Source organism: Salvelinus fontinalis, chromosome 2 (genome assembly GCF_029448725.1).
Source record: "Salvelinus fontinalis isolate EN_2023a chromosome 2, ASM2944872v1, whole genome shotgun sequence".
In the NCBI taxonomy this organism is placed as follows: domain Eukaryota; kingdom Metazoa; phylum Chordata; class Actinopteri; order Salmoniformes; family Salmonidae; genus Salvelinus; species Salvelinus fontinalis.
Window position 1 is genome coordinate 39,718,076 of NC_074666.1, and position 23,826 is coordinate 39,741,901.

Here is a 23,826-nt window from a genome sequence, read left to right on the forward strand (position 1 = left end):
TACAAGTTTTAATGACTCCAATCTAAGTGTATGTAAACTTCCGACTTCAACTGTACATAGATTTGTCAGTAAATTCCTCCACCCACCATGTACTCTTTAAATACCCTACCTCCATGTCAGTGAAGGGCTGTTAAAAACAGGACTCAAATTAAGCGGGTATGCCATAGGCCTACCATTTATTTTTTTAAATGGCAAAAAGCTTAAGATTTGAAAGAAAATAAAACGGATCTGATTATATAAAGTGATCTATAACCACACTTTGGTCCACTACGCTTTATGCTAGATACAAGCTGTAAAATAAATGGGAAAGACTTGACTCAGATGCATATGGGAATATCATTGTTTCATTTCTTTGACATTCAGAGGCTGAGCTACAACCTTCTATAGCCGAGGTGACAAAAAATAGACTTTGCTTGGGAAGTAATCTAATTCTGTCACTATAAAGTAATTAAGCTATTCACTCTCAGTGCAATAGAAGATGTTTAAACCCAGTCGCCTTTTAGGGAAACACTTGTCAAATCAAATCAAACCACATTTTATTAGTCGCATGCTCCGAATACAACAGGTGAAATGCCGAATACAACACAGTGAAATGCTTACTTAAAACCCCTGACCAACAATGCAATTAAAAAAATAGGAATAAGAAATAAAAGTAACAAGTAGTTAAAGAGCAGCAGTAAAATAAGAATAGCGAGACTATATAAAGGGGGTACCGGTACAGACTCAATGTGTGGGGCCACCGGTTAGTCGAGGTAATTGAGGTAATATACATGCAGGTAGAGTTCATTTAAGTGACTATGCATAGATAACAACAGAGCGTAACAGCGGCGTAAAAGAGGGGGGGCAATGCAAATAGTCTGGGTAGCCATTTGATTAGATGTTCAGGAGTCATATGGCTTGGTGGAAAAAGCTGTTTAGAAGCCTCATGGACCTAGACTTGGCGCTCAGGTACCGCTTGCTTTGCGGATGCAGAGAGAACAGTCTATGACTAGGGTGGCTGGAGTCTGACAATATTTAGGGCCTTCCTCTGACACCGCCTGGTGTAGAGGTCCTGGATGGCAGGAAGCTTGGCCCCAGTGATGTACTGGGCCGTACGCACTACCCTCTGTAGTGCCTTGCGGTAGGAGGCCGAGCAGTTGCTATACCAGGCAGTGATGCAACCAGTCAGGATGCTCTTGATGGTGCAGCTATAGAACCTTTTCGGGATCTGGGGACCAATGCCAAATCTTTTCAGTCTCCTGATGGGGAAAAGGTTTTGCCGTGCCCTCTTCACGACTGTCTTGGTGTGCTTGGACCATGTTAGTTTGTTGGTGATGTGGCCATCAAGGAACTTGAAGCTCTCAACCTGCTCCAGCCCCGTCAATGAGAATGGGGGTGTGCTCGGTCCTCGTTTTCCTGTAGTCTACAATCATCTCCTTTGTCTTGAACACATTGAGGGAGAGGTTGTTGTCCTGGCACCACACGGCCAGGTCTCTGACCTCCTCCCTATAGGCTGTCTCGTCGTTGTCTGTGATCAGGCTTACCACTGTTGTGTCATCGGCAAACTTAATGATGGTGTTGGAGTAGTGCCTGGCTGTGCAGTCATGAGTGAACTCCAGGGAGTACAGGAGGGGACAGAGCACGCACCCCTTAAGGGCCCCTGTGTTGAGGATCAGCCTGGCGGATGTGTTATTACCTACCCTTACCACCGGGGGGCGGCCCGTCAGGAAGTCCAGGATCCAGTTGCAAAGGGTGGTGTTTAGTCCCAGGGTCCTTAGCTTAGTGATGAGCTTTGAGGGCACTATGGTGTTGAACGCTGAGCTGTGGTCAATGAATAGCATTCTCACATAGGTGTTCCTTTTGTCCAGGTGGGAAAGGGCCGTGTAGAGTGCAGTAGAGATTGCATCATCTGTGGATCTGTTAGGGCGGTATGCATATTGGAGCGGGTCTAGGGTTTCTGGGATAATGGTGTTGATGTGAGCCATGACCATCATTTCAAAGCACTTCATGGCTACAGACATGAGTGCTACGGGTCAGCAGTCATTTAGGCAGGTAACCTTAGTGTTCTTGGGCCCAGGGACTATGGTGGTCTGCTTAAAACATGTTGTTATTACAGACTCGGACAGAGAAAGGTTGAAAATGTCAGTGAAGACACTTGCCAGTTGGTCAGCGCATGCTTGCAGTACACATCCTGGTAATCCGTCTGGCCCTGCGTCCTTGTGAATGTTGATCTGTTTAAAGGTCTTACTTCATCGGCTGCAGAGAGCGTGATCACACAGTCGTTCGGAACAACTGGTGCTCTCATGCATGTTTCAGTGTTATTTGCCTCCCTGCGAGCATATAGGTAGTTTAGCTCATCTGGTAGGCTTGTGTCACTGGGCAGCTCTTGGCTGTGCTTCCCTTTGTAGTCTGTAATGGTTTGCAAGCCCTGCCACATACGACGAGCGTCGGAGCCGGTGTAGTACGATTCGATCTTAGTCCTGTATTGACAGTTTGCCTGTTTGATAGTTTGTCAGAGGGCATTGCGGGATTTCTTATAAGCTTCCGGGTTAGAGTCCTGCTCCTTGAAAGCGGCAGCTCTAGCCTTTAGCTCAGTGCAGATGTTGCCTGTAATCCATGGCTTCTGGTTGGGGTATGTACGTACGGTCACTGTGGGGACAACGTCATCGATGCACTTATTGATGAAGCCAATGACTGATGTGGTGTACTCCTCAACGCCATAGGAAGAATCCCGGAACATATTCCAGTCTGTGCTAGCAAAACAGTCCTGTAGCTTAGCATCTGCTTCATCTGACCACTTTTTTATTGACCGAGTCACTGGTGCTTCCTGCTTTCATTTTTGCTCGTAAACAGGAATAAGGAGGATAGAATTATGGTCAGATTTGCCAAATGGAGGGTGATGGAGAGCTTTGTATGCGTCTCTGTGTGTGGAGTAAAGGTGGTCTAGAGTTTTTTTCCCTCTGGATGCACATTTAACATGCTGATAGAAATTTGGTAAAACAGATTTAAGTTTCCTTGCATTAAAGTCCCCGGCCACTGGGAGTGCCGTGTCTGGATGGGCGTTTTCCTGTTTGCCTATGGCGGAATACAGCTCATTGAGTGTGGTCTTAGTGCCAGCATCGGTCTGTGGTATGTAGACAGCTACGAAAAATACAGATGAAAAGTCTCGGTAGATAGTGTGGTCTACAGCTTATCATGAGATACTCTTACCTCAGGCGAGCAAAACCTTGATACTTCCTTAGATATCGTGCACCAGCTGTTTTTTACATATATGCATAGTCCGCCACCCCTTGTCTTACCAGGCGCCGCTGTTCTATCCTGCCGATACAGCATATAACCAGCCAGCTGTATGTTGATAATGTCGTCATTCAGCCACGACTCCGTGAAGCATAACATATTCCAGTTTTTAATGTTCCTTTGGTAGTTTAATCTTCCCCATAGGTCGTTGATTTTATTTTCCAATGATTGCACGTTAGCTAGTAGAACGGAAGGCAGGGGGGGTTTATTCGAATTCCATACGAATGATCAGAAGGCAGTTTGACCTCCGTCCTCTTTTTCTCTGTCGTCTTTTCACACAAATTACGGGGATTTTGGCCTGTTCCCGGGAAATGTCGTTCACGTCGGCCTCGTCGGACTCGTTAAAGGAAAAAAAAGCTTCTGCCAGTTTGTGGTGAGTAATCTCTGTTCTGATGTCCAGAAGTTATTTTCGGTCATAAGAGAGGGTAGCAGCAACATTATGTACAAAATACGTTTTTTTTAAAAGTTACAAACAACGGGGGAAAAAACAACATAAAAACACAATCGGTTAGGAGCATGTAAAATGTCAGCCATCTCCTCCGGGGCCGTCTTCTCTTGTTGAGTTAAGCCACGGAAGAAGAGTAGCCAGCAGTTAAAGCTTAAATGTTCTGCGTTGGTAGGCCTACTCTGTCTGGGGTGGAAAGGTAGGCGTAACTTTTGAAAGTACCATGGTCAGATTCCTAATGACGTCTCAGATTTAATTATTTGCAAACAGGCACAGTTTCATTGCAAACAAGACACACTGATTTGCTGTTGGAGAAATATGATAAGATTAACACATATACATTTCTCTCTGTCCATTCCTAGCCTTTAATTTCGGTAATTTGTGTGGTATTAAAAACGATTCTGCTAATACAGTATGTCAAATGACATAGCAAACACGATGATAGATTCATGCAATGCTTTTACTATAAAGGAGATCTTTCAACCTCTACTCTTGTCCACAGTGGTCTGAGAACCCAAAACCTTCTGTCCCGCAGCTCTGTGCGCTATTAACATTCCTGCGTTGCCATGGGATGCTTACAGGATGAAGAAGTTTCTAAAACTGCATATCTAAGGCTCTGGTCTGTCTAAGAAGTGAGGATAAACGGTAGACATGTTCTCTGTTATCCATTATGTTTTAATTATTATACTGAACAAAAATGTAAATGCAACATGCAACAATTTCCACAATTTTACTGAGTTACAGTTCATCCTTGTGAAGATGCTGGAGGAAACAGGTACAAAAGTATCTATATCCACAGTAAAACAGGTCCTATATCGACATAACCTGAAAAGCCGCGCAGCAAGGAAGAAGTCACTGCTCAAAAACCGCCATAAAAAAGCCAGACTACAGTTTGCAACTGCACATGGGGACAAAGATGGTACTTTTGGAGAAATGTCCTCTGGTCCGATGAAACAAAAATAGAACTTTTGGCCATAATGACCATCGTTATGTTTGGAGGAAAAAGGGGGAGGCTTGCAAGCCGAAGAACACCATCCCAACCGTGAAGCACCGGGGTGGTAGCATCTTGTCGTGGGGGTGCTTTACTGCAGGAGGGACTGGTGCACTTCACAAAATAGATGGCATCATGAAGACGGAAAATTATGTTTATATATTGAAGAAACATCTCAAGACATCAGTCAGGAAGTTAAAGCTTGGTTGCAAATGGGTCTTCCAAATGGACAATGACCCCAAGCATACTTCCAAAGTTGTGGCAAAATACCTTAAGGACAACAAAGTCAAGGTATTGGAGTAGAGGTCGACTGATTATGATTTTTCAATGCTGATACCGATTATTGGAGGACAAAAAAAAGCCGATACCGACTAATCGGACGATTTTTTTATTTTTTTTATCGTTATATATATATATATATCATACACACACACACATTTTTGTAATAATGACAATTGGTACAATACTGAATGAACAATGAACACTTTTATTTTAACTTAATATAATACATAAATACACACACGCACACAGCTCTGAAGTGACAATGATACTGAAGAGTCTGCTTAGGAGACAAATACTCTCAACTGTTTGAATAAAAATAGAGTTTAAGTTACCTGTGATGAATGTTAGAAACAAAAACTTTAATTTCTATATGCAGGAAATCCTATTTTAATAATGGTCATGGTAAGAATTGACAACCAAAGTGCGAGTCATAATTCCCATGACACCTTCTAGCAAAATCTGAAAAGCGGTTCCTTTATTTATTCCATAGGATATTTTTAGATTCACTTAAAATAAGGTCTGTGTTTCGTGTAGGCTTACATCACAGTGCCAATTTTATAACTGTGTAGATATCCATAGGACAAGGTAACTCTGATCAATATTGGCTAAATATAAGCGAAGATAAAAAAAAATGGTAGAGTGGATTTATGAAAATATGTTGACAAACGTTACCTTTTCCTAGTGAGATTTACACGGGTATCAAAACGTCGAGGCGGTTTAAGCCTGCACGAAACACAGACCTTATTTGAAGTAGATCAAGACATTCTCTATGGAAGACAAGAACGGTAAAATAACGAAGGAACCCCTTTCAAATTCAGCCGCAAGTTATTACAGGAATTATAACGCGTCGACTATTTCTCTCTAAACCATATACCTTTGACTATTCCTGAAGCTATCACCTCGAAAACAAAACGTTTATTCCGTTCCGTATTTTATCTAACGGGTGGCATCCATGAGTCTAAATATTCCTGTTACATTGCACAACCTTCAATGTTGTCATAATTACGTAAAATTCTGGCAAATTAGTTCGCAAAGAGCCAGGCGGCCCAAACTGTTGCATATACCCTGACTCTGCGTGAGCGCAAGAGAAATGACACAATTTCACCTGGTTAATATTGCCTGCTAACCTCGATTTCTTTTAGCTAAATATGCAGGTTTAAAAAATATATCCTTGTGTATTGATTTTAAGAAAGGCATTGATGTTTATGGTTAAGTACACATTGGAGCAATGACAGTCATTGATTGATTGTTTTTTATAAGATAAGTTTAATGCTAGCTAGCAACTTACCTTAGCTTACTGCATTCGCTAACAGGCAGGCTCCTCGTGGAGTGCAATGTAATCAGGTGTTAGAGCATTGGACTAGTTAACTGTAAGGTTGCAAGATTGTATCCCCCGAGCTGACAAGGTTAAAAATCTGTTGTTCTGCCCCTGAACGAGGCAGAACGTTCCTAGGCCGTCATTGAAAATAAGAACGTGTTCTTAACTGACTTGCCTAGTTAAATAAATAAAATAAAATATGAAATATAAATAAATAAAAAATCTGCAAATCGGCGCACAAAATACCGATTTCCGATTGTTATGAAAACTTGAAATCGGCCCCGATTAATCGGGTCGACCTCTATATTGGAGTGGCCATCACAGAGCCCCGACCTCAATCCTATAGAACATTTGTGGGCAGAACTGAAAAAGCGTGTGCGAGCAAGGAGGCCTACAAACCTGACTCAGTTACACCAGCTCTGTCATGAGGAATGGGCCAAAATTCACCCAACGTATTGTGGGAAGCTTGTGGAAGGCTACCCAAAACGTTTGACCCAAGTTATACAATTTAAAGGCAATCCTACCAAATACTAATTGAGTGTATGTAAACTTCTGACCCACTTGGAATGTGACGAAAGAAATAAAAGCTGAAATACATCATTCTCTCTACTATTATTCTGACATTTCACATTCTTATTTGGCTAAGGTGTATGTAAACTTGCGACTTCAACTGTATCAGGGCTCTATATTGTGACCATTTTACTCGCTGTTTATGAGTTTGACAAGGCGGGCTTTAGTGTGTAATTAAGTGCCACAGTCCCTCAGTGTGCCCTGACCCGCCACAGCAAAACAAGACCTCCCTTCAAGTCCTGTTGTCAGGAAGGACGAGTCAGATATGAAATCTGGGAGACAGCTGGGAGGAAACTCAAGATAAGTTACAAGGAGCTGCTCTCTCCTCTAAATCCAAAAAAGAGCAAACAGATTTTTTACTTATGCTGTTAAATCAGCATGTGTTCTATTTTCATTCCAAATTAAAAAAGACACAGAGGTCAAATACACCAAACAGCTATGACATGAAACAAAACAAACTGATTGAAGTTGTCAGTTCTGATTGTAACTTATAAGCATTGTATTTCCAAGCAGGGAGTGCTTGCATTGCTAAAGACAAATGGGTACAAGGTGTTTGATGACAACATATTATTGGTCTCTGCATTCTAAAATATGCCATTAAATGTACCATGATTTATTTAGGACATAAGCAGAGTTTTTATGACAAATTTCAGGTGTACAGCTCTCCTGCAGGATACATTCCAGGGTTTAAACCTGTGCTGAGCCTTAGGTCACATTACCACTTTCACATTACTGGGCTTCAAAAAGTACCATAGAGAAGTGCCTCAGATCCATAAGCAACTTTGTGCTGAAGTATATTTTAAATTCCATCTGCTTAACAAAAAACCCATGTGTCACTGCCAGGCTGCTCCTCTGTGTCTAGGTCTAATCTGGTAACACAGACTGCCTCAGTTTATTATCACATTTCCTGGACCCTTCAAACGACTTTAAACTTAAATGGAACTCTTGAGAAAAACAGACACACTTGGAGAGCAAATGTCCCCTCAAGTTTACTCCAAACTGGCTGAGTTTTGTAGTAGTTTTGTGCATTGACACTCTGAAGCACCCCTGAACAGTTGTCTCTACATAAATTCCGCCACACTAAATGACACATTACAGAGCCTGTCATAAACTAAAGTGGTAACTAATGTGGTTACATAAAGTCTTCTCTAAAAGCTAACATTTAGTGACATGGACTCCATAATGGAATTGGAAATAAACTGGGATACATTATCAGTGAAAGGTTGTGGACGAGCTCTGAACTGACTAACCCAGAGAAACCAGGGTTGGCTGCCGAAAGCAGTTGGCTACTGAAACTGTGTTGTGATTTTCAATGAATCATTTGCATCCGTGTGTGAGGCAAGAATCTGAAAATAGGAAGTTATTTTCCTCATCCTATTACGTTCTTTCCTTTCCTTCCTTTTTGTCATTATGCGTCTGTTTCACTCCAAATATCATGGTATTTCTGCTCGTCTTTTTTAAATGACTTCACAAGCATGAGTGGGATGAATTAATGCATATTTTTATTATAAGATACACGATTCCGGTTCTCCTTGGAAAATCAGCTGTACTGGATGGATAAGAGGGTTCATTGTCCCACATTCATCAACACGTCTTGCTAAATATCACTAAATGCTAAATGGAAAATACATACTCACACAGATTTTAGGGGCAGACTTCTATAGATAACGCAAACAAATTGCTGAGTGCAGTAATATTCTGGATTACCTCCATTATTTGATCATCAACACCCCGTCTCCACCCCCCCCATCTCTGTCCTCTCTCTCATGATCCCCTTGAGACACACTTAAACAAAGAGGTCTGTCCCATAGGTGTCTGGGCCAATGACACGGTGGATGAATAAATGCCCTGAAACTCAGAACGTCCACCCAGCCAGTTCTTGAATAATTACCCTATGAGCCTCCTGAGGGTATAGGAACACAGAAACCAAAGTTATTTAGCCTAGTTTTGCCCTTTGTCATCACAATGCTCATTGCCCTCTGCCGCAGCATGTGTGCTAGTCAAGTAGCCATAGGGCAACCTTAACACTTAACCACCACGGTGTGACTGTTTTTACTTTCTGCTCATTGTTGCATGGCATGCAAGTGCAATCCATGATGCAATTACCCTTGAATCAGGGTGGGTGGTTCCTCTACAAAAGCTCTTTCCAGTGTTTAAGGATTTTTTTTGCACTATTCCATAAACCAGAGTTATTCTGATAAGGTGCTTTCTTAACAGCAAATATCATGGCCTGGAAGGATACAAGTTATGTTGAACAAGCAAAGCTATTGCAGACATTGAACTATGGAACACTTTTGACCATTTCCTTTGGAAAATCGATTCACTATGCTGACACAAAGTGGTCACTTTGAGACAACCCATTCTACAGATGACCGAAATTAATGTACTATAAGCAGCATTTCCTGTAACAGACCAATTCCATCTCTGACACCAAAGAAACTGATGGAACATCTCATAAATTGACACCCTATCCCCATACATTCTGTCACTAAGCTATATCAGATGCTAAGTGTCCTGCAGTCACATTCCAATTAAGGTACCTTCACACCATTCATCCTAAGGGGCCACCCACTAAACACCATAACACAAATCATTTTGTCAATGGTAAGGACAGTAGGAAAGTGAAGGAGGACAAATACAGAAACAGACGCTTTTCCTCAAAGAGCCAGTGTAAACATGAATATTTATGTACATATGCACAGCCTTTATGCATATCTGTCATTTTGCCAAAGCTGCCATTACATACTCATCCGGGAATCATTTTAATTAGGTGAGGCACATGTGAAAGTTTGGGATGAGAGCTGCTGGTGGCAGGAATTTGGCATGGCGCCAGAAAAAGCATCATGTGTTTCACCAATTGGCTTCTCGTATTCACCTGTCTCTGCTTAGGCCCTGCACCAAGAGTCAATCTGCCAAGGGTTTAAGATGGAGCCAGCTAGCGTCTAAGAAGCAAGGTAGCATGGTTAGTGTCATAGCTTCTTTCCACTGGGGTTCTTGACAACTCAAAGTACCCTTGCTGAATAGAGTTCTAAGTTTGGTTTGGCTGGCAATATCGAAAACCATGCAAAAACTGGGCCAGCTCTTTGAGTTCCGCTGGTTTCCTAATGTTTATTTGAAAAACTGCCTCCGGAGAGCAGGACTGAGGAAAACCACTGCCGGGGCTATATTCAGATAAAGAATATTCATGAAGTTAAAACCTGCAATGAGCCCATTGTGCAAAAAAAGCAGCTAATTTCCACACAAAAGCTCTTTCTTTCGGGGGGATTTTTTTATTGTTGCAATTTGAGCCAAGCAACTTCTGGTAAAATGACACAAAAAACAAATACTCCTCAAAAATTTGTCTTGGAGACTTTCTGCGAATCTGATAGCATATTCCAAATTGAAAGTAAGTCATTGGTTAAACTGGTATCTTGACATAACCCTAAGAACAAAAGGCGTTAGCAAAGACTCATTCCTCAAGACAATGATATGGTTTAAGGGTATGTTCAGAGAGAGCATTCTGAGAAGAAGGTTGTGAGTTGCATTGTTCTATGACGAAACATTATCATATCTATTACAATAGAGTCCAGACCAAAGATGAAAGTAGAACCTCTATCTTATGACACATTGCCTTGGTCGAATTTCACAAACCCTCAAGTGTGTCCCTTGAGCATTAAGGACAATAGGTGAAGCTAAGTCAAGCTCACATTCCAGCACCCTCACAGCATACTTAAAGCTTTAAGCCCATGTGACTGTGAGTAGTTTTTTTCCTATCAAACTGGGCAGTATTACCGCATGCCCCCAGCACTTACATTAAATGTACTCTGGGGAGACAATGCTTACATAAAACCTTAAACGTGTGACTCCAATGTTCTATGAATAGTTGATTATTACTTTGCAATATTTGTCAATATCCAGGCTGTATCACAACCGGCCGTGATTGGGAGTCCCAAAGGGCGGCGCACAATTGGCCCAGCATCGTCCGGGTTTGGCCGGTGTAGGCCGTCATTGTAAATAAGAATTTGTTCTTAACTGACTTGCCTAGTTAAAAAAAGGTTATATTTAATAATAATAATAATAATAATAAAAAAATAATTTAAAAAAATGGTTTAACATAACAGAAGCTGAGGGAAGTCAGTTGTGGACAAAACAAAGGAACTACTGGGAACTGTTCTGAAAACAAGCCCTCTCAACCTATTACCTATATACCTTCTATCTTCAGTCACCAGTGACGTTTTAGCAAAAACATTTTTTATAATTTTTTTATCTATCCAAACTGTTTGGAAAGGTGTACGATACCAAGTTACTCTAGACTGCCTATGTCTGTCACACAGACTACGCTCTTAACTTCTGATCAATCGATCTGGACATGATATCAGCCTTCTCTCTGCTGCCCATTCACAGTACAAAGGAAGGGAGTAATAATCCCAGGCCAAGACGACCACAAAGTGCCATGTAGAAAACAAATGTCCTTGAATACACTCAATAAATGAAAGGAATTTAAATTACAATTCATATCAACAATGAATCTCTCTTTAACATGACTGCACATTGCCCCACACCTCCACCCTGTCTGTCCCTTTATCTAAAAACCACTGGTGCTGTTATTCTGCTTTGGATATTTCTATGTTAATCAATACTGTTTACTACAGCAACAGAAACACAGAGGCCTGGCAGCCTCAGGCTCAATCCACCAGGGATACCAGCCAAACAAAGACAAGGGGGGTATAAAGTGGGAACAAGGGGAGGGGGGTTAGGCATGAGAGATGTGTGGGAGGACATGTTTTTGACTGCGGAGGATAGGGGGTGGAAGATTGGAGGGGGAGGTCCACTGTGGTGTATGTTTTCTCTGTAACCTGAGCAGCGTAGTACCCCCCTCCCCTGCCCATTCCCCCTCCAAAATCTGCATTGTCTGTGAATTTTCCCCCTCCAAAATCTGCATTGTCTGTGAATTGGGTGCCAGGTGTGTGCAGCTGCTGGTTGTTGAACTGTGTTTGAGAGACTTGGGGCAAAGGACAAACAATGAGGGACTTTTCAGCAAGATCTCTGAGTCCCTTTGGAATCATTGGGATCTCTGCCAGGGCCGAGATCCTGGCCCAAGAGAGTGCCATGTGTCCCACAGATGGGCGCTCCAATATGAGGGGACATACTGTACAGACGAGATGGCTAATATTGCCCAAAGAGAGTTCAGGCACTAGCTTTAATGGCTATAATGGCATAAAAATGAGGCGACCCAGACTAATGCCTATCATCGATATAATGTACTGTTATACACATTTACAATGCTAATAGACCGTTAATACCAATGTAATTAACACAGCTGTGGGCTTCATCAAGGCTCTGCCCTGAGAAAACCACAAGCAAAGAACAGTCACAGTGTAACCTACTAAGACATTTGTCAACTATACAAAGACATGTTTGCTAACAGCTGGACGCAAAGCTTTTGGCATACAAACTTCCTTTCCTACCGCCAACAAGGTGTGAAAGTCCTAAGCACTTGCACCCTACTGCTTTTTTCCTGAAATTAACAGGAAAATAAATATTTTCGCAAGAGCAGTATGCATTATGTGGTTTTTCTACAGAGTGCTAGATTTGCCCTGAAAGAGTGACTGCCCTGGTATCTGTCAATGATAAATTCTTCACCCCCTGGATGCACTTGGATGATTGTTATTCACTCTCACGCCCAATTACCATAGTTAATCTCCCCGTCTGACTTTGATAAACAACCAGTATTTTACAGAAGGCGCTAGATACTCCAAGGCTAAAACTTGCGGTGTAACATCTGGCTATGATTGGGAGTCCCATAGGGCGGCGCACAATTGGCCCAGCGTTGGCCGGGTTTGGCCGTCATTGTAAATAAGAATTTGTTTTTAACTGACTTGCCTAGTTAAATAAAGGTTAAATACAATTTTAAAAATTCCATTCTCATGAAAGAGGTGCCCTGAATAAAACAGTTAAATCTCAAGCAGTTTTTTGTCCGTTTTCTGGCACGAATGCAATAATTCAATGCTGAGGAAATTCCCTCCAAGAGGGCAGGGATAAATCTAACCACTTCATAAAGAGCAGCTGAAATCCCACACTAAAATCAATAATCCACATTCTGGAGATACTGTATGCATGGCTAAGCCCTCAGCTCAGGCCGGGGTGCCCTGACTGCTGGATGCCTCTTTGATATACTGTCTGTGCCTGGTTTCTTTTTTTTACAGTGTGGCAAAGACGTCCAACCAAAATCTAAAGCTATGGGTATGTAACCACAATCATTTGTGTGTGGGCTTACGACGAAAGTATCATGCTTCTAAAGTGCAAGAGGTCCAATAGAGAAGGTAAAACCAAACAAACCAAGACTATCTTGTCTTCAGATCAGCACACAGCCTCTAGACCCCTGTCTACAGGTCTAGATGCATTTGGGATTAGGATGACCCCCCTCCTATAATGAAAGCCCAGGTGGAGCAACATGGGGCCCTTAGAAGCTCCTACTCATTGTTTTGGTCCACACTTCGACGGGCAACTTCAAATGGTGCAGGGGAGTGGACCGATTTGGGGCTTCCCTCAGTCTCCGTACTCCTGTCTCACCTCATCATTGCTCAGGGGGCTTATCACAGCAACGCTCAGGGCCTAACTCCATGGCTCCTTGGTCTTGATGAATGAGCCTCCAGAATGAGAGGTGTCATAGTCGTCTCAGCTCCTGAATGCAGCTGTCAGGGCTGTAGACGTCCGAGGTCAATCAGAATAAAAGATCCGGAAATTTCGATTAATGGTTTGGTAAAGTCCCAGCACCAAGCAAAAAGTAATTGGCAATGTAAACTGCGATGCTTGGCCAAAAAAGTCTGCTGAGATGTGCTGCAAGTAGATTAGTACAGAGTGCACCAACAAAAAGACTTTAAGCTTTGAGACATTCATTCTCTTATCTACTCGATATCAAATAGGCCTATCAGTTCAAGAGCATATTCGCGACCAATACCATTTTTGGTGTACATTTGTGTCAGTATTTCCTGAGCCTATGGGCTCAGACAGCACTCTCTCTCTAATGAACAGAAAGAGTCAGTATATTTGAATATTTGCCTGCCGTGGCTAGCTGTCACTCAGGCTAAAGCAGTAATGCTGTGTGGACGAGGCCCACAGCATCACACATCCCAGCTGCCTCTGTACAGCACACGGCAAATCCACTAAATTTCCACAGCTGCCCATTTCTGTAACGGAAGAGACATGAAAAAAAGATAGATAAAGTCAAGAAAGGTATGAGCCTATTGGCATTGTATGTTCTCATGGCAGTGTCTGACTGCTGGAGCTAGAAGATCATTGTTCAGCTAAACTTCTGTTCTTTCACTCTTGGCCTCAAAAAATACTTCCATTTTATAGATTATGCTTTCCTCTGTTGGAAAGCACGGCTTGGATATAATAATTAATCTGAAGCATTGCTGAGAGCCTGAAAGTTTGCTTCAGGATCAAATCAAATCAAATTTTATTGGTCATGTACACATATTTAGCAGATGTTATTGCAGGTGTAGCGAAACGCTTGTGTTCCTAGCTCTAACAGTGCAATAGTATCGTAAAATAATGGAATTAAGAAATATATAAATGTTAGGATGAGGAATGTCGGAGTGGCATTGACTAAAATAGAGTAAAATAGAATACAGTATTTACATATGAAATAAGTAAAGCAGTATGTAAACATTACTAAAGTGACTAGTGTTCCATTAATAAAGTGACCAGTGATTCTGTCACGTTCCTGACCTGTTTTCTCTTGTTTTGTATGTGTTTATTGGTCAGGGCGTGAGTTTTGGGTGGGCAGTCTATGTTTTCTATTTCTATGTTTGGATTTTGGTGTTCGGCCTGGTATGATTCTCAATCAGAGACAGGTGTCTATCGTTGTCCCTGATTGAGAATCATACTAAGGCAGCCTGGGTTTCACTTGTGTTTTGTGGGTGTTTGTTCCTGTGTCAGCGTTTGGGCCACACAGGACTGTTGCAGGTTAGTTAGTTTGTTAATTTGTAGTGTTTGTTGGTTTGCCATTAAAACATGAATACCTACTACTCCGCATCTTGGTCCGATCCATGCTCCTCCTCGTCTGAGGAGGAGAACGACTACGACAACCTTAACAGAAACACCCACCACAAGAGGACCAAGCGGAGTGGAGAAGGGCAGCGACAGCAGCAGAGACAGACAGAGGAATGTGACAGATTCCATGTCTATGTATATAGGGCAGCAGCCTCTAAGGTGCAGGATTGAGTAACCGGGTGGCAGCCGGATAGTGATGGCTATTTAACAGTCTGATGGCCTTGAGATAGAAGCTGTTTTTCAGTCTCTCGGTCCCAGCTTTGACGCACCTGTACTGACCTCGCCTTCTAGATGATAGCGGGGTGAACAGTCCGTTGCTCGGGTGGTTAATGTCCTTGTTGATCTTTTTGGCCTTTCTGTGACATTGGGTGCTGTAGGTGTCATGGAGGGCAGGTAGTTTGCCCCTAGTAATGCGTTGTGCAGACCGCACCACCCTCTGGAGAGCCTTGCGGTTGAGGGCTGTGCAGTTGCCGTACTAGGCTGTGATACAGCCCGACAGGATGCTCTTGATTGTGCATCTGTAAAAGTTTGTCAGGGTTTTGGGTGACAGGCCAAATTTCTTCAGCCTCCTGAGGTTGAAGAGGCACTGTTGCGCCTTCTGTTTATACTGTATTGAGACCAAATCACTGGACACTTTAATAAATGGATCACTAGTCACTTTAAACTAGAGGTCGACCGATTATGATTTTTCAACACTGGTACAGATACCGATTATTGGAGGACCAAAAAAAGCAGACACCGATTAACTTCTTTGGGATAGGGGGCGGTATTTTGACGTCCGTATGAAAAGCGTGCCCAAAGTAAACTGCCTGCTACTCAGGCCCAGAAGCTAGAATATGCATAGAATTGGTAGATTTGGATAGAAAACACTCCTAAAACTATAATTTGGATAGAAAATGTTTCTAAAACTATAATGTCTGTGAGTATAACAGAACTGAAATGGCAGGCGAAACCCCGAAGACAAACCACCCCCCCCCCAAAAAAAATGTCATCCTACCACTGATTTCAATGGCTGGCACTTTTATAATAGGGCAAAATTGTGCCCGATTGCAGTTCCTAGGGCTTGCACTAGATGTCAACAGTCTGTAGAAAGAGTTTCAGCCTGGTTTTTGGAAAAATTTGCCAGAAATTGTAGTTTTTCTAGGTGGCTCCAATTTTGGCTGTAGTGTTTCCAAGAGCGTAAATGAGAGTAAAGACAATAACGATTCTCCGTCTTAAATTGATAATTTATTTGCGTATTAGGGTACCTAAGGTTTGAGTATCAATGTTGATTGAGTTTACTGGTAACGTTTGGGATTAATTTTGTATGCGTTTTGAAGGAGGGAAACCGAGTGGGTTCTTGACTGAAGCGTGCCAGCTAAACTGAGTTTTTATGGATATAAAGAAGGACATTATCGAACAAAATCCCCATTTGTAATGTAACTGGGACCTTTTGGAGTGCCAACAGAAGAAGATCTTCAAAGGTAAGGCATATATTATATTGCTATTTCTGACTTTCGTGTCGCAACTCCCTGGTTGAAAATGATTTGTTATGCATTTGTGTGCTGAGCGCTGTCCTCAGATAATCGCATGGTTTGCTTTCTCCGTAAAACCTTTTTGAAATCTGACACAGCGGCTGGATTAACAACAAGTTAAGCTTTATTTTGATGTATTGCACTTGTGATTTCATAAAAGTTCAATATTTATAGTAATTTAATTTGATTTTGGCACTCTGCAATTTCAGCGGAAGTTTTCAAAAATGGGACGCTAGCGTCCCACTGATCCGCAAGAAGTTAATCGTACGATTTAAAAAAAAATATATATATATATAGTTGTAATAATGACAATTACAACAATACTGAATGAACACTTTTATTTTAAGTTAATATAATACATATATAAAATAAATTGTCTCAAATAAATAATGAAACATGTTCAATTTGTTTTAAATAATGCAAAAACACAGTGTTGGAGAAGAAAGTAAAAGTGCAATATGTGCCATGTAAAAAAGCTCATGTTTAAGTTCCTTGCTCAGAACATGAGAACATATGAAAGCTGGTGGTTCCTTTTAACATGAGTCTTCAATATTCCCAGTTAAGAGGTTTTAGGTTGTAGTTATTATAGGAATTATAGGACTATTTCTATCTATACCATTTGTATTTCATATACCTTTGACTATTGGATGTTCTTATAGGCACTATAGTATTGCCAGCCTAATCTCGGGAGTTGATAGGCTTGTAGTCATAAACAATGCAATGCTTGAAGCACAGCGAATTGCTGCTGGCAAACGCAGGAAAGTGCTGTTTTAATGAATGCTTAGAAGCCTGCTGCTGCCTACCACCGCTCAGTTAGACTGCTCTATCAAATATCAAATCGTAGACTTAATTATAATATATCAAACACACAGAAATACGAGCCTTAGGTCATTAATATGGTCAAATCCGGAAACTATCATTTCGAAAACAAAATATTTATTCTTTCAGTAAAATACGGAACCGTTGCGTAAAGCAGTATGTAAACATACTGCAAGAGATGTGACACAATTTCCCTAGTTATAATAAATTCATGTTAGCAGGCAATATTAACTAAATATGCAGGTTTAAAAATATATACTTGTGTATTGATTTTAAGAAAGGCATTGATGTTTATGGTTAGGTACATTGGTGCAACGACAGTGCTTTTTTCGCGAATGCGCTTGTTAAATCATCACCCATTTGGCGAAGTAGTCTGTGATTCGCTGATAAATTAACAGGCACCGCATTGATTATATGCAACGCAGGACAAGCTAGATAAACTAGTAATGTCATCAACCATGTGTAGTTAACTAGTGATTATGTTAAGAATGATTGTTTTTTATAAGATAAGTTTAATGCTAGCTAGCAACTTATCTTGGCTCCTTTCTGCACTCGCGTAACAGGTGGTCAGCCTGCCACGCAGTCTCCTCGTGGAGTGCAATGTAATTGGCCATAATCGGCGTCCAAAAATGCTAATTACCGATTGTTATGAAAACTTGAAATCGGCCATAATTAATCGGCCATGCCAATTAATTGGTTGACCTCTACTTTAAACAATGCCATGTGGTTTCCAATTTGCATAAAGTCTAGTGTAGTTCCTTGAGGGCCGTCGTGGCCTTTCTTCCCGGAGAGTTCTTTATTCCTGTCTGCACGATGTACTGAGTACCCAGCTGGCTGTATGGACGTGGACAGTATATCCAGAGAGAGCCATGATTCTGTGAAACAGAGTATGTTATAGTCCCTGATTATCTCTAGAAGAAGATCCTTGCCCTGAGCTCGTCTACTTTATATAATCGTAATATAATCGGAAGCGGTGGATGGTGTGCACGCCTCCTGAGTCCGACTAGAAGTCCACTCCCGAATACCTCTTCTCTGCCGGCGGCGTCTTGGAGCAGCCTCTGGGATAAGTTCAATTGCCCTGGTGGGTACGAACAAAGGATCCAATTCTGGAAAGTCGCATTTCTGGTCGTAATGCTGGTGAGTTACCAATGCGCTGACATCCAAAAGTTATTTCCGGCTGTATGTAATAACACAGAAAACGTTCTGGGCAAATAATGTAAGAAATAACACACAAAAAAATATGTTGGCGCCATCATTACCACCCTGCATACCACTGCTGGCTTGCTTCTGAAGCTAAGCAGGGTTGGTCCTGGTCAGTCCCTGGATGGGAGACCAGATGCTGCTGGAAGTGGTGTTGGAGGGCCAGTAGGAGGCACTCTTTCCTCTGGTCTAAAAAAAAAAAATATCCCAATGCCCCAGGGCAGTGATTGGGGACACTGCCCTGTGTAGGGTGCCGTCTTTCGGATGGGACGTTAAACGGGTGTCCTGACTCTCTGAGGTCATTAAAGATCCCATGGCACTTATCGTAAGAGTAGGGGTGTTAACCCCGGTGTCCTGGCTAAATTCCCAATCTGGCCCTCAAACCATCATGGTCACCTAATAATCCCCAGTTTACAAGTTTACAATTGGCTCATTCATCCCCCTCCTCTCCCCTGTAACTATTCCCCAGGTCGTTGCTGCAAATGAGAACGTGTTCTCAGTCAACTTACCTGGTAAAATAAAAAATAAATAAATAAAAATTAAGGGTTAAGCATGTTTATCTATTTAGACCAGTGGTCACAAACCTTTTCTGAGTCAAGATTACTTTCGCAGTCAAAAAGCAAGCCGAGATCTACCACTCAGATGTGTTATTTAAACATGAATAAAAAAATGTAACATTAAGCAAACAAAAAAATGCTGTAGGAATGAGGTTTGTGCAGTAGGAGCAAATCATTTGCTCATTAATTTACTGGACTGATGCTACCTGCATCTGATGGTCATGGTGCTTTCAAGACAACTGGGAACTCTGAAAAAACGAGGTCAAATCATGACGTCAGTGAACTTCAAGTCGGAAAGTCGGAGCTCTAGAAAGATGCCGAAGTTTCTGAGTTGGATGACCGTTCAAAACTATTTTCCCCATTCGGATCTTTTTTTTTTTTAGTTCACAGTTGTCTTGAACGCACTGAAGTCGGAGATTTCCGAGTTTCCAGTTGTCTTGAACACGGCATTAGTCTCAGCAAAGGGAGGGAGAGAGCAGCAGACGGTCCGCCTCTCATGGTCCCTGTCTACTCTCTCGTTCCTTTCCTCCGGTGAGACTGACCTGATGGTCACATCTGTCTCAGGCACAAAATCATGTTGTTCCTATGACCAGAGAAAATGAAATATCGATATTAAAATAGACATGACAATGCGAGCTGCTAATTATAATAAAAACACAGGGCTATCGATACACTTGGCTACCCATTCATTGCAGCTGCAGCGCAAGTGGAAGTAGAGAAAAGCAAGTTTTATGTTTTATAACAGTGCTGAATAAAACTTACGACATGAACTCACTCCTAAAAACTGCACGTCTTTGCTGTATTCTTTGATAGTCTCTCACTGGTCATGGATTTAAAAGTTATTAAATCTCACGTAGGCTAGTATCAAACTTTGCTGTGGTCGGGGTCGTGAAAGCTGTGGAAGCTGCAGGTAGGCATGGTAATTTGAACTATCCGATTGGCCAGTGCAGCAGGCACACTCAATTTAGCCACAGATCTCCCGGTCCACTGGGAAGGCGGAGTTTGTCTTTTCAGACAAATTAAATTGTTTAAAATGGGAACACTTTGCCTACACGGTGCACAGGGCTTCTGAATGAAGTGTACCCACCGCCAACAGCGCAACACAAAAAAAGTTGCGCAACCCTTCATCGTTGGCTTTTCTACAGAAATGTTTGGTGATCGACTAGGAATGCCAGTTGGCATGACCAGTTGGTGACCACTGATTTAGACCATCCAGAATGAATTACCCTGTTGCTGCCCCCTGTTGGATGTCTATGACATTATATCATATGGTGACTGAAGTGACGATTAACATTCACTTGCATTATGCTCTAATGAGCATGCTGAGTTCCCCCATCAGCAAGTGACACGTCGATATCTCAGCCAGGGGCTCTGGTTAATGACATTATATCTTATCTAGATGTATGTCAGAGAACCACTAGCAGATGTGTATTACTATGCCATGAATGTTTACATTCATGATGAATAGTGTGTAATCTGGGGAGCTGTTCAAATGGATTTTAGGGAGGGCTGAGGGCTCCTTTCCTCACTAAAAGAATGACTGTCAAAATGAAGAAAAGTTTTATTCCGTCTCGAAAAACTCTCTCGCTCCCTCCCCCCTCTTTCTAGAAGAGGGAGATCATTGAAGATGTGAAGAGAACATATTCCTCCACCAAAGATCCTTTAAAAAGGTCCATTGAATTTCCTTCTGTTGTTTTAAAAGTGTCCTTTAAGATGCCTTCTTTAATTTCATTTTTTGGGTCATCTGAGTTCAGTCCCGAGTACATACTTAAAGGACTGTAATAATTCTGAGGTTTTAAGCTGTAAGGAGAAGCAGGGCTCCATTGTGGACGAACCTAGCAGTGTGCAAAGAATGGTCTCTGAGGGGGAACAGCATCCCATTGTGCTTCCATCAGTAGAGGTCAGGGGCTGCTCCATCAAGCAGGAAGCAGGCTCCTTAATGAGTGGGCATAGGTCTACTGAAGCTCCTATGATGGGGGCCAGTAATGTACATCCATATTCCAATGATGGCTTAATTTGAAGTTCATTATTTCCTTCATCTGAATTATTATTACTGGACAATGCATCATGAAATATGGAGAGAAATGCAACCCAAAATGCAACCATACAAATAACAGCAGGTTATGTGTCATTCAAAGAAAGCCAGGCCTGTTTTCTCTGCTCAGTGAGCACTACTTTCTTGTTTTTTGTTTTGATGATTTGGTTCTCCAAAACTTCATTAAAGAATCTCCAACCTTAGGAGCCTGATTATAGATTATGTGTCAGTTACTGTTAGTCCTGAAATTACCTCATGTTTTGAGTTACAGTAAAAGGCAGGCACAGACTAGGCATGCATGTTCAATATCAATTCTGTTTTACCTGTATTTTTCAATATTCACACAGTAGGACAATTTTGTTGAATTCCTTGTTTTGAAATGCAGTTATATTCTATTAAGAATTTGTAATACAAGTACCTTGATTAAGGAGCGAACCCTTTATTTCAATTTTCGCCTAAAATTACATACCCAAATCTAACTGCCTGTAGCTCAGGACCTGAAACAAGGATATGCACATTCTTGATAACACTTGAAAGGAAACACTTTGAAGTTTGTAGAAATGTGAAATTAATGTAGGAGAATATGACACATTAGATCTGGTAAAAGATAATACAAAGAAAAAAGTATTATAATTTTTTTTCATCATCTTTGAAATGCAAAAGAAAGGTCAAAATGTATTATTCCAGCTTAGGCGCAATTTCGATTTCGGCCACTAGATGGCACCAGTGTATGTGCAAAGTTCTAGACTGATCCAATGAGCCATTGCATTTCTGTTCAAAGTGTTGTATCAAGTCTGCCCAAATGTGCCTAATTGGTTTGTTGATACATTTTCAAGTTCATACCTGTGCACTCTCCTCAAACAATAGCATGGTATTCTTTCACTGTAATAGCTACTGTAAATTGGACAGTGTAGTTAGATTAAAAATGCCTCAATGAGGATGAGAATCCTACTCACAACGGGCCCTGTTTAGGTTCTCCAGAGGGGCCAAGGGTTTCTATCTTGTCAATAATCCAAAAACAAACAGCTTTACCTCATCTTCCAGGGGGGCAAGGAGGATTAAGTGGAGGTGACCCAATTAAGACAAGGTTAAAAGAGGACAAAACTGGGTTCGGAGGCTAAATTAGGGATAAGGCCAGAGCAGAGTGAGTGTTGTCCTGTTGTGAAGTGGTGGAGGGAGAGGGGGAGAATCAATCAAATGTATTTATAAAGCCCTTTTTACATCAGCCGATGTCACAAAGTGCGATACAGAAACCAAGTCTAAAACCCCCAACAGTAAGCAATGCAGATGTAGAAGCATGAGAGGGGGGAGGAGAGGGAGGGCCACACCATACTCAGGTAGATTAATGAACAGGTGAGTGTCAGCGGAAGTGTTTCCCCTATATGCATTTAGCAGCAGCACACCAGGATATCCATTTTGCATCTGTACACCATGAGGATTTAGTGGATGGGGAGGAAAGGTTGTGGGGGCCTGGTGGGTTGTGGGGGCCTGGTGACCAGCAGGGTCAGACCATGAAAAGAACACTCACACACACTGTTAAGGTGAGATGCACTTAGTAAAAGCAACACTCAAACCCAACCCATCTTCGCTTAGAGCGTGCATGCACACATACATACACTTGCATGCACAAATACAAACTCACTGTCCTGTAATTCCTTATGATTTTTATCAAAGCAGGCAAAGTACACACAACACAGCTTATATACATTTTTTAAGGCGCGTGGTTGTCCAAGAGATGAAAAACACAGATATGTCATTGATAGCTCTGGAAAAACAACTCCTAATTAAACCATTTATACCTCTTGATCGTTGGAAAGGGCTGTCTGACATTTAAAACCAGCAAATATCATATGATAATATTGGTGAGGAAAAATATGTTCATAATGCAAAAACACAACAAGGTTTAATACCCAGAATTCCACATTTAACACGATGCATGATGATTGACAACGTGTTTCATTGTCACACTGGCCATGGTGCCAATTTAGCAACGGTAATTAAAACCGTATAACTAATGAATAGGCCAATTAAATTCACTAAAACAAAATGACACGGAAAGGAAATGTTCAGTTAACTCTGGCTACACGTAGGCTACGTCAAGTTTTTTCTAGTTTGGGAAAAGGGACGCTTTTTCATTTCCCAAAAACATGCGGCTCCAACGGTTCACATTTCAACGTTTGCATTTTGTACAGTTGCACTTGCTCCTAAAATAAGCAACAATTCAACATCTTAACTCAAAGTGTGTAGCCTATTATTACTAAATAACTGTCCACAGCTTCGCAGAAGAGTCAAATATATGCTACTAGGTTTTAATGTGATTGCAACGAAATAAATTCAATTTACATTAAAAACAGCCAAATATCGAAAGCCAAGGTTAGGCTGCTACAGCATCCCTCACTGAGTCGAAGTGCATCCCATTCAAACTGTACCCCTTGTAAACATTCGTTAAATCCGCGAGAAAAGTTTCCCAAAATCTAAAACAAAGAAAACATACGTTATTTGTCTTACTTACCATTCCAGCTGAGGGAACAAACAAGGAGAAACACCAATATGAACGAGTTCTTTGGGAAAGCCATGCTGTTTCTCCCGTCTTATCCAGTCCTTTCCAAATGAAATGTAGTTATTAGTCAACTTGGTCCGCGCGCACAAAGAAAGAGCGAGTCAAGTCTGGACGGCTGTGAAGAAAAGGGAGGGAGGGAGTCGAGCTGCAGAAAAAAGGTTTGTCGTCTATTGTACTGTCTGTAGTACTTTGTACTTTGATTTCCAAATTCCACCCCCCCCC

General features: G+C 41.6%; 1 protein-coding gene across 1 annotated transcript in view; it reads right to left on the minus strand.

Annotated features, from left to right (window-relative positions):
• LOC129818553 (cell surface glycoprotein MUC18-like) overlaps nucleotides 1-23,826 on the minus strand; it is a 76,441-nt gene extending 52,615 nt beyond the window's left edge. The window contains exon 1 of the mRNA XM_055874589.1: nucleotides 23,557-23,826. Coding sequence (XP_055730564.1) covers nucleotides 23,557-23,620 — 64 coding nt within the window. The 5' untranslated portion in view covers nucleotides 23,621-23,826. The remainder of the gene's footprint in view (nucleotides 1-23,556) is intronic.